This window comes from Alternaria arborescens (genome assembly GCF_004154835.1).
Source record: "Alternaria arborescens strain FERA 675 chromosome Unknown contig_92, whole genome shotgun sequence".
Lineage (NCBI taxonomy): Eukaryota > Fungi > Ascomycota > Dothideomycetes > Pleosporales > Pleosporaceae > Alternaria > Alternaria arborescens.
This window is the reverse complement of record NW_021167947.1, coordinates 1-12,448: the sequence shown is the minus strand read 5'-3', so window position 1 is coordinate 12,448 and position 12,448 is coordinate 1. Positions and strand designations below refer to the sequence as shown.

Genomic DNA, 12,448 nt, shown 5'->3' with positions numbered 1-12,448 from the left:
ACAGTCGGCCGGATCTTCTCAATAGCCTGGACCTCAACACCGACGCACGCGCATCATCGCGCAGATGATTTTCGCGCCGGCACGCCTATCACGTTCGTCGGAGATCCGCATACAAAGGCTCAAGCGCCTCTAGCTTGAACCGCGTGGAGGAACGGAGGAACAGCGGAGGAACATGCGACCGCAACGATAACGATTATTCTTCTTCAACCTTCACTTTCGCCTTGGACACAAGAAAGGACACTTTGCGCGACGCCGATTGCGCATACACGTCCAGCCATGACGGACAACCAGGAGAAGGGCATCGCGGGGCGGGCGCGAGGAATGTCCCTGTCATCGCTGCTGCACACGACGCCGCAGCTGGGCATGTGGCAGGCCACAGCGACGGCAATGGCTCAAGCGCCAAATCTGACCGAGCTGCGAGAACCGGAAGTCGGCGGCGCAAACATCACCTTCGATGCCCATGGCCATACGACGCTTATCGCGAAGCCGGACGAAGATGGCGAGCTTACTCTGGTCAAGTCGCAAACCAGAGTCCTCGATCGCCCAGCGACAGACGAACCTGTGCTACCAGGAGAAACAGACGAGAAGGCCCACAAGCATTTGCGCAGGCATCATGGGCATGGAATCCGCCGCCGACAGACGCTGAAGGAGAAGCACGCATCTACACACAAGGAATCGTGGGGTCCGACCATCAAGAACGGTCTCAAAGCATTCTGGGTGTTTTTCCTCACACCGTCTGGCTTCTTGATCACGATTTATGGCCTCAATGTCGTGGTAAGTTGACCCTCATCCTGCCACAATCATGCGCGCTGACATTTGCAGGCATGGGGCGCAATGCTCTTCTTCTTGCTTCTAAAGGCCGCCCCTGCCATGTGCCATGTGCGTGGCACGCAGATCTACGACTGCGACAATGACTACAGTCAGAATAAGATCTGGCTCGAGATCGACAGCCAGATTCTTAACGCACTATTCTGCGTCACTGGCTTCGGCCTCGCACCCTGGCGCTTCCGCGACTTCTACTGGGTGAAGCGCGCCATTCACTTCCACGATCCGAACGCTATGCGCCGCCTCTTTAACCAGAACAAAGCGTGGTTCCGACCACCTGCGTGGTTCACCGAGAGCGAAGGACGTGGTGGGGAGAACCTGGAGCCGGCTACGTTCACGGGAGTGAGGGCGCCGCCAACGAGCATGTGGAAGTTGGCGTTCACTGTTGATATGATGGTGTTAAATACACTGCTGCAGGCGGTCCTCTGTTTTTTCATGTGGCATTACAATCGCTTGGATCGTCCGACGTGGGCGACAGGCACATTCATCGCGTTGGGATGCGGCGTCGCGATGTTCGCCGGTATCATGTCGTGGTGGGAAGGAAGGAAAGTGAAGAAGATTGAGGGTCCGGAGATCAAGATTGAGACGAAGGCAGGGGAGTCGAGCGAAGACACTGCTGTATAATACCTCAGCGTAGAGACGGCACATTAGGTATCGCGATGTTAGTTCATTCAATTGAGATACTAGTAATAAGACCTCTGCGCGCATAGATATGGTGGATGCATACACGCTAGGACCCTGCTAAACCCGGCCCAAGGATGTGTAGCGAGACATCGCTGACTACTCTACGGTAGACAACCCAGCGAAGCGGCCCAAAGGCGAACGTGTCGTGACTACTACGAACAGCTGTAGGACAAGAGCAAAAGTAGACAGGTAGAAGGTACTAACAGCATATATAGGTAGTTTTTGAACCGTCTTTCCGTCGCAGAAGCGCTGTTCTTGTGAGTACAGGAGATGGTACCGATGGTGGGATAATGCATGTCCTGGCATCATGTCGTGAATTTCAATTCGATTAGAAACTCATAGACATCAATGTTGGGAGTGTCGGGACAAGATGTTGTCGCGTAGATTCCCGAAGAGACCTCAGTTCCTGTTTTGTAAGAGATCCCGACTGTCATATGCTTACAGCATCTGTAACGCAGCGTCGCACATGTACATCGTCCCTCGTCGTAGTGCATCAAGACGGATGGTTGGCGACCAAAGGGGGCCATAGTGAGCCTACCTCCAAGCGCCTGCACTATTTTCAGATCAAAAAGTGTTAAGGACACAAGTCACTGTACGAATTAACGCCCAGCGAGATTGTGTCGTTGTAGAAGAACAAGCAAGTCGCAGATGAAGACAAGGACGAAGTCGTAGGCGCAGAATAGCACTGTCTAATTCAAGGCGGAGATAACGACCTACAGAGCGACAAGGAGAAGGACGAAGAGGAGTAAGAGCTGTTGGAGGCTCACATCTTGAAACTCTTGGTATCGTTGTTAGTCTATTACCTGTAAGACGACGTGTAGAAGAGCGCGCTCGTCAGCACCACAGCAGTAATAGGGGTAGATGGTGACCACGGTTAGAGGGCACTGTTAGCGTACATGCCTATCATGTCCGCTATTACTACCACTGTACGGATGCTGGGGTGACATCCGGCAGCGAAGACACGTCAAGACCGTGCGACCATAATCACGAGTAAGGAGGGTCACCCCCCGTAAGACCCCCATGAAATGGCTATAAACTACTTTCAACTGATCTGGAAAACTGCTAATCGTTTTATGATGTTGAGCAGCTACGGGGTCATGGCTAGCCCGATGGACTGGATGTTGCGATTGCGGACTCGTAACATGAACATCTGGTTTTGCACCAACGATTACATAGGTGAGCAGACGCACTGCAAATGGTTGTTACTCGTGATAAGGGGGTTAGGGTTAAGTTAGCTGATTCATAATCGAGACCATGTTCATCTGCAGTTTCATAAGACCGCCGTCTAGTACGGAGTATAGAGATTCGATAGTTGCAAATGTAATCTGTGTATATATCTGCGCATCAGAACATCAACCGCGCAGTTTGTGCAGAACGCTAGACTAGTGCTTGCTTGCTGTCCCTAAGTTACTCGTGGTCAGTCTTGGTTGTGATCGCATCCCACTCAGCCAGTAACCTCATGGTCCCTTCGATCTTCTCGCGGATGCCAGGAGAACAATCTGAGCCCAGCGCCACGCGCATCGGAACGTCTCTTCCTTCAGCGGCGCCAGTCTTCGTCAAGATGTCGACTATTACCCTAGAACCCTTCTTCACATCACCAGGCTGATTGTTATTCACCTTATCCAGTGTTGCCCTGACCTCGCCCACAGCTGTCTCATCGTACGCTTTGATTCTCTTCTCGCTCTTGATTTGCGTACCATCATTGAGGAAGCCAGTGCGGAAGTATCCCGGCTCGATGACTGTCACAGAGATCCCTAGTGGCGCAAGCTCACTGCGCATCGACTCGGTAATGCCACTGCATGCCCACTTGGTGCCAGCGTAGAGCGCGAAGCCTGCACCACCATGCCAGGAGCCGATGCTGCCGAAGTTCGCGATAGTGCGGTGACCGGAAGTAGCGCGAATGTAAGGTAGGAAGGCCTTTGAGACATTCAGCATGCCAAATACGTTGGTATTGAACTGATCAAAGTCCTCCTTAGGTCTGCTTTTGATTCAGTCCAATATCTTCGAGGCGTACCGGGTGCCCAGAGCATGACTTACGAGGTCTCCTCGACTGCACCAACAAGGATATAACCAGCCGCGTTGACTAAGTGATTGATACAGCCATACTGCGCATTAGCCTCTTGCGCAATCTTTTCGATCACTGCTTGCGGTGCTGTGACATCGAGTGCAACAGTCACTGCGCCCTTCTCTTGTAAATCGTGGAGGCGCGACGTGCTACGCGCGCTGGCGATAACCTTGTGGCCGCGAGAGAGAGCCTCAAGAGCTATATATTTGCCGAAGCCACTCGAGGCTGCCGTAATGAACCAGACTGGCGGTTGAGAAGACATTTTAGGTGTGCGTGTGACACAGTTTCGGTTCACCGACAAGGTGGAGTAGCGGGAGGAGAGATTCGGGAATATGAGGAGGAAGATGCTATTAATTTGAATGAATTTACATGTTCAGCCTTTAAAGCTTCATGCCGCTGGATACTCTTTCGGCGCTTAGCTCTATGCCCGACGCTCCAATATTCCCTAGGATCATGACACCTAACTCCGACCGCATGAAGTAGTACCTTCATTGGATCGAAGGATTCTGGCCAGAGGCTTAGACCACAGACACCGCCATACGATCGGTCGTAAATACCTTATCTCTAGTAGGGCTGTGTTGAGGCCCAGAGAAGTCTTGAAGGAACATGCGGGGTTCGTACGCCCGGGCGGCAATGCAGTCAGACACTAACACATGTTTCCACGGGCGTAAAGTAGAACCAATGACCGAAGACGATATCGCTGATGCATTCCGCAATCTTTCGGGGCATTCAGCGGGCGTTGTGGGCGATGCTTCATGTGAGCACAGCTGTGTGTACGAAAACATATCGCCTGGAGCGCCGACGGCCTTCGGGATGTCGATGAACTGTCGCAGACACACATTCTTTAAATCACAGATACACATGTCTACGCGACGTCGACACGTTATCTCAGCGTCTCGATACGTGCGCCTTGCACCAGACTTCGCCGAGACCAGGCTGTCCGTCAATCTCCATATCGTGTGTGATGTAACAAACCCAGATCCAGCGCATTTTGCCCATAAGGTACCCTACACTTCCAAAACATGTTGCATTATATCGTGTAGAGAGACCATCTCTACGATCTCGGAAAAGCTTCATCGCTATATCCTGTGCACACTGAAGGTTTTGCGGACAGAGCAGAACCATTGACTCGTTGTGCGCGTGTCGAAGTATTGGAGCATACCCTGTCAGGCCGCTTGGGACCACCGATCGGGGGCAAGGGTTGCGCGGATTGCCCATCAATGTCAACAGGGGTTCAGCGGCCGCGCTAGGATGATCTGGTCGTTGGCGTCATAATGGCGATGGTCTGTGAGCCCGAAACTCCGAACCTGGGTAGGTGAGTTTTATCGCCGAAAATCGAGTACATCTTATCGCCGAAAACCATAAACGGTGTTTGGACGACCGATACACTAATCACGGCTATGTTGAACGACCAAACGTTTCCTCAGGGGAAAGGCATCGATTGTGTTTAAGTGTATGTTCACACTAAGCTATATAAGCATGTCCAGGTGTATCCTCCTCATCACTGGCTCAACAACCAGTATTCAACACAGCCTTTCGGTATCAACTGGCAACCCTTTGTATCACCATCTCGGTCTTCTTCGAATTCAGCTCATACTATGGCTTGCCACGGCCGGTACACTACCGAAAAAGTAACTTACCCATCTCACGGGGAGACAATCACTGGCATCCTTTACATGCCCAAAGGCATCATTAATCCTTCTGGCGTTGTTGTCCTCGGTCCATACTCATTCGTCAAGGAGCAAGCCCCATTACAATATGGTACGCGGCTCGCCGACGAAGGTTACGCCGCCTTGATCTTCGACCCACGCACGGTCGGAGAGAGTACTGGAGTACCGCGGCGTCTCGAGAACCCCTGGATGAAGAACGAAGACGTTGTGTCCGGCCTCGACTACCTCGCTGGTAGAGGAGATGTGGATGCCAAGAAACTGTTTCTGGTTGGTGTTTGCCAGGGCGGTCCCGAGTGCCTGGATGTTGCGTCATATGACGATCGTGTCGTCGCTGTGGCTTCCGTGACAGGATACTATCGCGATTATGAGACGGATGTTTACATGATCTGTGCTGGCTGTGTCAACATCGAGCCAGGCGTTGATGTAGGAGCTATGAAGATGCCCACACCTGAGCAAGGAGAAGCTCTCTATCAGGCGCGTATCGAGAGGGCCAGAAAAGCTAAGGAACTGTACGACGAAACGGGAGAGGTCCTTTACCAACCTCTTGTGGACCCCAAAGCTGCAGACCCTCTGGTCGGCTCACTTGCCGGTCTTCCTGGACCGGTTCCATGGTCGTGGTATGGTCCTTGGACATTGAAGGGGTTCGAGAATCGATACGCGGTCATGAGTGATTTAGATCACTTCGGCTATTCAACCGTTTCCGGCGTGGCAAAACTCAATAAGCCAGCGTTGGTAATACATGGTGATAATTGCATGAATGCGCCGGCAGCAAAGAGGCACTTCGAATCGATCCCGACCAAGGCCAAGAAGCTGGTTTGGGATAATGGCGCGTCGCATTTCCAGCACTACGAGCAGCCGGATGTCGTCGATCGTAACATTGGCGAAATCGCGGCCTGGTTCAAACAAGTAAATATGTAAATAGAACGCAGTGTGCACATCGTTGAGTCAGTCTTACTTGACTGCGCAGACTACATCTTTCTACAAGTCCCAGGTTGCTTGTCATGGTTCATAATGTACCCAACTCGAGATGACGCCTGATTTACACAGAATGGTCACGTATGTCTTTCCAGAGAATGGACTCTCTAATGACTGCAAACGGTTGACCCCTTAGGTTGGTGTATAAGAATAAAGTATGCTCACTTACCTAAATTTGATCTACGTCAGATCTCACGGTACGGGGAAACAAAGGAGCAAGGTGCACGTGATCGGTATATCACTAATGGTAGCTACGGGTTATAGGTTGAGTGAGTGAGAGGACGTAGCTCGAGGAGCTTGGGATGCGGGCGACTCCTAAGTAGTTCTTCTTCTGTAGACGATCCGTGCTTCGGTTGAGCTACCAGAAGCCTCTATGGAGGATCCGGCAGCCCTTGATTGGCTGTCCGGCCTAACCTCGGTAAAACGTCAGCTCTTCCTTGGTCATACTAAGGTGGGGGTTGTTCATCTTCGTAATCCTAGCGCCCGTCAGGGCCAAGCGGCTCTTTATCGCCTCATGTATCATCAGTCTCAGCTCTGTACATTAATTTCCTCATCGGCCAGCTTCATCCCCTCAATGTCCCGCTCTTGCTAAAGCTATACCGCCATGCACGAAGATAACGGTCACGTCGAATCACATGCGAGACGTAATCGCCCCACGATTTCGTGCCGCGAATGTCACAGACGTAAGCAAAAGGTAACATTCATTATCTTCATGCCGATAGCCAGGCTGACCACACAGTGCGATCGCCGGCAACCATGCTTACATTGCATAAAGCGCGGCAAGAGTGTATGCTATCGTCCTGGAGTGTGCCACGGTGCTAACAGAACAGGATATGTGTCTTTACCAGCTGAATGATGATCGTGCGCAACCCGCCAATCTTCCTCTTGAGGTCGAGGATCAGCCAAGTCTACCCGCTGTCACTCCGCCAACCTACGCAGACGGGATTCCCACACTGTCAACGGTCACCCAATCCGCAATCAGACAGCTTGGCTACGCCAATGACAGCAACGGAACCATGGGTATCATTTGTTGCATCGCAGGTCCCCCCAACCTCCAATCCGACTCTGGGCTTCGCCATAGCCTCTCAGCAGACCAGTACAGAAGGATCGTCCGAGAACTCCCATCGTGGAGGCACATCGAATTGCTAGTGCACGCATTTTTTACGAACGTATCGTGGCATTACGATATAGTGGACGAGGCTATTTTTCTGAACCAACTTCGCCAGTGGAAAAGTCTTCCATATAATCAGTTGAAGGAAATCCCCAATGGTTTGACAGTCGACCTATGGTCATTTCCGGCATTGCTATTCCAAATTTTGGCACAGTCTTTGCTATTCCAACCACTGGACCATGACGACAGTCTAAATGACTTGAAGTATGCACCCGACATGAAACTATCCGATCGAGCAGCAGAATTTAGTGATGCAGGCCTGCGTCTCGCTTCTTTAGTTGAGAAAAGCAAGCTCACACTCACAACGATTCAGGCTGGACTGTTGCGCGCTTCTTTCGAAAAGAATACCGGGAAGGTGGTAGAGGCGTGGCATTCTATCGGAACTGCGATTCGCAACGGTCAAGAACTCGGTCTTCACCTGGAGACGTCAGCCAACACGCTGAGTCCCAGGCATCAAAATCTACCAGACCACAGTTTGGGATGTAGGGTCTGGCTAATGCTCCATCTTTGGGATGCCCACATGGCTGTGGTTCTGGGACGACCGATGGTGACCAAACTGGATCCTAGCCACATCCCCCTCCCCGGTTCGTGGAATGACAGCCCGATCGAGCAGGAGCTGCCGCGGCCCCGCGACGTCATCCTTTGTGGTTTTCATACAGCCTACAAATACCTGCAGGATATACACGGGCTCGAGAAGAAGGCTAATGGCTTTCTCTTGGTTGAACAGCTTCACGAAAGCATCCTCGCTAATATTGCTAATCTTCCTGCGTGGGCTACACCCTGGGGATCACGTTCGAACCAATCTGCCTGGCTTTCCACAGCGTTGGAAATCATGTTCACCAATGTACACTTCGTGTTGTTTGCCCTACATCGACCGTTCGTGTCTTTATCCTCAAGCAGTCGCAGTAAGGCATATTACTTCGCAACGCAGATTTTGGAGTCCCAGGCCCGCCTCTTTGATCGGACAGAGCCTTTGCAACACAGGAGTTTTGAACTAGTATTTGCCACGTTTGATGCTACGATACTCATTGCAGCCATGCACATTCGTTTTCCAGATGAGTTTGTAGACCAATACCCCGCAGCAAAGAGAAATTTAGAGTGGGCTCTAGATAGACTGAAACTGCTCAAACCCGCGAATGACCTGGCCAGCTCAGCTTTCGATGTTGTTCAGCAGCTGTATCAAAGGATGCTGGCTGGCATCTCCACTGCTCGCTCTCTTTCATCTGAATGTCAAGGTACGGAAGCTGGAATCTTTGCGGGGTCAGGATCTGAAATCTTTCTATCCACTTGGGACGCCATTTTACAGCCTTTCGATACCACGATACCAGGGCACGCATTCAACGAGCCAATTTGCGATAGCAACTTCGGATTCTCATCAGTGGACCAAGCGGAACCCCTTGGAGAAAGGGACCATTCACCGCTCGGGTTGCTCGACTATCAGACATGAAATATGTGTTCTACCAACTTGCCATTTTAGAGATGTTTCATCTTACGATACGCCGAGTCACATCCAGTGGACTTCGTTCAGCAACATAACGGCAATGTCAAATGGCAGTCTGGCTTAAATTCTAAAGAAGTTATCGTCTCTTTACGAACGTCGAATGATGCTAGGTTAAAGGCTAACTGAGGCATGAAGGAAAGACTGTAGGCAGTTGCACAAAGGTAGTGAAATATTTACGGAATCCCCGCAATGTCAGAAGGCTGATGCATCCCTACTGTCTGTGCCGTACCTTCAATTGGCACCGACCAAGCGGCCCTTCTTTCAATAAACTGCTCTACCTGCGGACGCAACTTGGTTTCTGCTAGAGTGGGATCATCGACAGTGCCAGTGCGCAAGATCGTCATCTCAGGAAATCGAGCGCCGCGACGGTACATCAGAGTTCCGCATGTCTTGCAGAAATAATTCGTCATAGATGCGTTGGCCCGTACTGTCGTAGCTTCTTCAAATGTCGCGAGATTGTTCTCACCACGAACGTACTTGAGATGTGAGTCTGCCACAGTGATATTAGATTGGTAGAAGGCGGAACCAATCTTGCGGCAGTCGAGGCAATGACAAACATGACGATTTATTAAACCTGGTTTCCGGAGTGGCTGCACATGTCTGTTAGCTCGTGAAGTCTATTATCAGGAGTGGTGAAATGCAAACGCAAAGCGGTATCGCAGCAGACTTCGCTTGGATAAACTAACCAGAACTACCTGTACAGCTCCACAAAAGCACGTGGCAGTAGCTTCATCCTCGTTAGACCAACCATCGTTGGAAAGATGCGTCACGGAGAACCCATGATCGTTGAAACATCTCATGGCTTTGTGTTGTTGATGATGTTCTTCTTTGCGTGAATGTGATTTAAAAGCGAGAACGCTAAGATTGTGATCGCTGGTACCAACTGGCTGCACCTGGTCGTGATCTTCACAGAGTGAATACAGCAAAAGATCTCTTTGTATCTGTAGGGAGATACGAGTTCGTTTCGCCACCGCTATCAAGCTTATAAAGTGAACCTCTTTTTTCTAGTGGGTAAGCCTTGTGGAGACCTTCCAGGCTTAGGATCTTGCGATATCATATTCTACGTCCGGATCCTCTTCGGCAAAGGATGTATTGGTCATGCCAGATATTCCGCGTAGCTTGCTGACCTAGCGATAAGACTTTGTGAATTGATTCGATGCAGCTGCCCAGTCTACCCCGCTGAGTTCACCCAACAGTGGGGTAACCCTGAATGTAAGACGCCACAATCAGCACACCAGCCCGGAGGCAGTGAGGTGGTACGGGCGTCAGTACTCTGCCAAGATATAATGGTCACTGAGTACGGCCGAAGCGGTGAGGCATGGAGGAAACTGGTGACTGAGACCATACGCTATCGAACATCGCCTCTGCAACTCTTTGGAAGAGCTGAAACAAAGTCTGGATACCAAAGGACTTGGATGAGGAAGGATGACTGGGTGTAACAAAAGCTTGGGAGTAGGTGTGGTACCCAATCCCATAGCTGCAAACCTCCGTGGCAGCGTGCAGGGCGTAAATCCTGCAAACTTTGTGTGCGCAGGTAGACGGATAAATATTGGTCACGAAGGCGAGGTTGGAGTTTTTCAAAGTAAGCACTAATTCCGTAATAACCAATTACTAATCCAGGTACCAAGATGCTTAGAACTGATTAACAAAGAGTGACACAGATAGTTGTATAAACTAAAGAGTCATGATAAATATCATCGTACACGAAGTTGTGACCCGGAAGAGATCGGATCAGCGCTGTCCCCCTGACCACGCCGGCTTACTATTATTTTTGTTTGTTCCTCACATTGCTGTATCAAAACTTCCTGTCTCACCGTCCAGTTCAGCAATGTATCGCTGCTCATCAAGTTCCACACGCATCGACTTCGCGGGTAGTTCCTGTGTGATTGAGAAATCATCTTCCTTTTCTTGCGCGATAGCTGTGTCTGGCTTGGCTGCATGTAGAGTTTTCCTCCTCCATTTTATAGCCCAAACCAATAGAATCGCCAAGATGAAGGAGCCTCCAACTGCTCCGACGACAGCACCGGCGATATGACTGGACTTGATACCATCTGGGTGTACTGAGAGATCGGAAAGGGAGCTCGTTGCTGCAGGCCGATTGAACATGACCGAGATGGCTGGATGATCATACCCGCTGACAGGTTCCACCACAGTGGCACCGCCGGCCCTACTAAGAGAAGTCAGACCTGACTGACGGAGATAAATGTATATAGGATCTTTTTACTCACGTTCCGCCGATCCTCTCTACAAGTTTGGTAGGCACTTCGTACCCTGGCGCATTTGTATCATAGAAGGATCCCCACGTACAGTCACTCAGATCGAACAGAGCGACACCACCCTGCTGATCACATCTGATCGTGTTAAGAACTGGAAGCTGACCCGTTGTCTCGAATGCATACGTGTCTGCATCTAGACTGGTAAATGGGTATAGGTTGGGTCAGGGTTGGGTTTGATTTGTCAGACCCCAACCCAACCTGTACCTTATACCCAGATTTTGACGCTAAAGATGGGTTGAGGTTGGGTTGAGGTATACACTAGCGTGGGTTGGGGTTGGGTTGAGGTGGTCAAAGCGTGGGTTGGGGTTGGGTATAGTATACCCAAACATACCCAGATATACCTATCTATGTAAAGAGTAATTGTACACAGTGTAATATCACAGGCATTTATTACAGTGTAGTAGAGTATTAGATTAGATTACAAGGTCTAGTATCTATCGTAAATATCCTGAAGTCCCCCTACCCCTAATGCAACGTAGGATTAAGCATATTCCTATTATTTAGATACTTATAGTAGTAGCGCTTAGCAAGCTGTGAGTCTTTATGCATAATAGTAACTCTTTTTGCGTAAATAGCATTAAGGTTGCAATCTATTATAGTTAGTAAGAATAAAATAAGTATATAGAATTTATAAACATACCCTCAAAGTAGCTAATAAGGTAAGTCTCAGCTACTTCCTGCATCGCATTAATAGCTGAAGCCGCCTATCGAGTTCTAGAACTCTTAATGTTGGAAATCTCGCGGACAAGTCGAGCGAAAGGCAGCTTGAGGATAAGTAGCTTAGTGCCTCTCTGATAGCGCCTAATCTCTCTAAGCGCTACAGCTAGGGAAAGTTAGGTATATACTGTGATTATAGGATGTGATAACTTACTGCCTAGCTTAAACCGACGCTTCTTGCGAGTAGTGCTATCCTTGTTTATTCTTAGCGCAGCCTTTGCCTTTTTGCGTGCCGCCTTAGCTGCGAGGGGCTTAAGAACAGACTTGCCACTAGTTCTAGCATCGTGTGCGCTTTTTTTCGGCTTTGGTGTCGGTTTTGTCTTAGTAGCAGTATTGGCTATTGTGAGTGTAGTGCAGGATTGTTATTATTGTTTGTTATAATTAGGCGTTGTTGTGTAATTGTTGGGTGGTGGAGTGTAGTTGGGTGTAGGTATTGTAATCGATGATAACATGTTTTACAAGCGAGTGACGCGTACAAGCGAGTGACGCACCCCACCAACTTTGCGCACCTCTACACGCGTATATCTCAACCACCTTACAAGATAATATATAGATATTAATAGA

The 12,448-nt window shown here is 49.9% G+C and overlaps 5 protein-coding genes across 5 annotated transcripts; 3 read left to right on the top strand and 2 right to left on the bottom strand.

Annotated features, from left to right (window-relative positions):
• Positions 1-276: 276 nt before the first annotated feature.
• AA0111_g12630 (hypothetical protein) lies at positions 277-1,449 on the top strand (the record flags this gene model as incomplete). The annotated part of the gene is made up of 2 exons (XM_028646634.1): positions 277-774; positions 823-1,449. 2 exons carry the CDS (start codon positions 277-279, stop codon positions 1,447-1,449), a joined length of 1,125 nt encoding a protein of 374 aa, XP_028499766.1.
• A 1,467-nt stretch (positions 1,450-2,916) lies between these two features.
• Positions 2,917-3,836, bottom strand: AA0111_g12629 (hypothetical protein; the record flags this gene model as incomplete). Its single annotated transcript, XM_028646632.1, has 2 exons — positions 2,917-3,487; positions 3,547-3,836. The coding sequence occupies 2 exons, from the start codon at positions 3,834-3,836 to the stop codon at positions 2,917-2,919; spliced, it is 861 nt and encodes a 286-aa protein (XP_028499772.1).
• A 1,336-nt stretch (positions 3,837-5,172) lies between these two features.
• AA0111_g12628 (hypothetical protein) lies at positions 5,173-6,162 on the top strand (the record flags this gene model as incomplete). Its single annotated transcript, XM_028646631.1, has 1 exon — positions 5,173-6,162. One exon carries the CDS (start codon positions 5,173-5,175, stop codon positions 6,160-6,162), a length of 990 nt encoding a protein of 329 aa, XP_028499771.1.
• An 890-nt stretch (positions 6,163-7,052) lies between these two features.
• Positions 7,053-8,837, top strand: AA0111_g12627 (hypothetical protein; the record flags this gene model as incomplete). Its single annotated transcript, XM_028646630.1, has 1 exon — positions 7,053-8,837. The coding sequence occupies one exon, from the start codon at positions 7,053-7,055 to the stop codon at positions 8,835-8,837; it is 1,785 nt and encodes a 594-aa protein (XP_028499770.1).
• Positions 8,838-10,673: 1,836 nt separating this feature from the next.
• On the bottom strand, positions 10,674-11,850 carry AA0111_g12626 (hypothetical protein; the record flags this gene model as incomplete). The annotated part of the gene is made up of 4 exons (XM_028646629.1): positions 10,674-11,061; positions 11,120-11,242; positions 11,676-11,757; positions 11,808-11,850. The coding sequence occupies 4 exons, from the start codon at positions 11,848-11,850 to the stop codon at positions 10,674-10,676; spliced, it is 636 nt and encodes a 211-aa protein (XP_028499769.1).
• Positions 11,851-12,448: the final 598 nt, after the last annotated feature.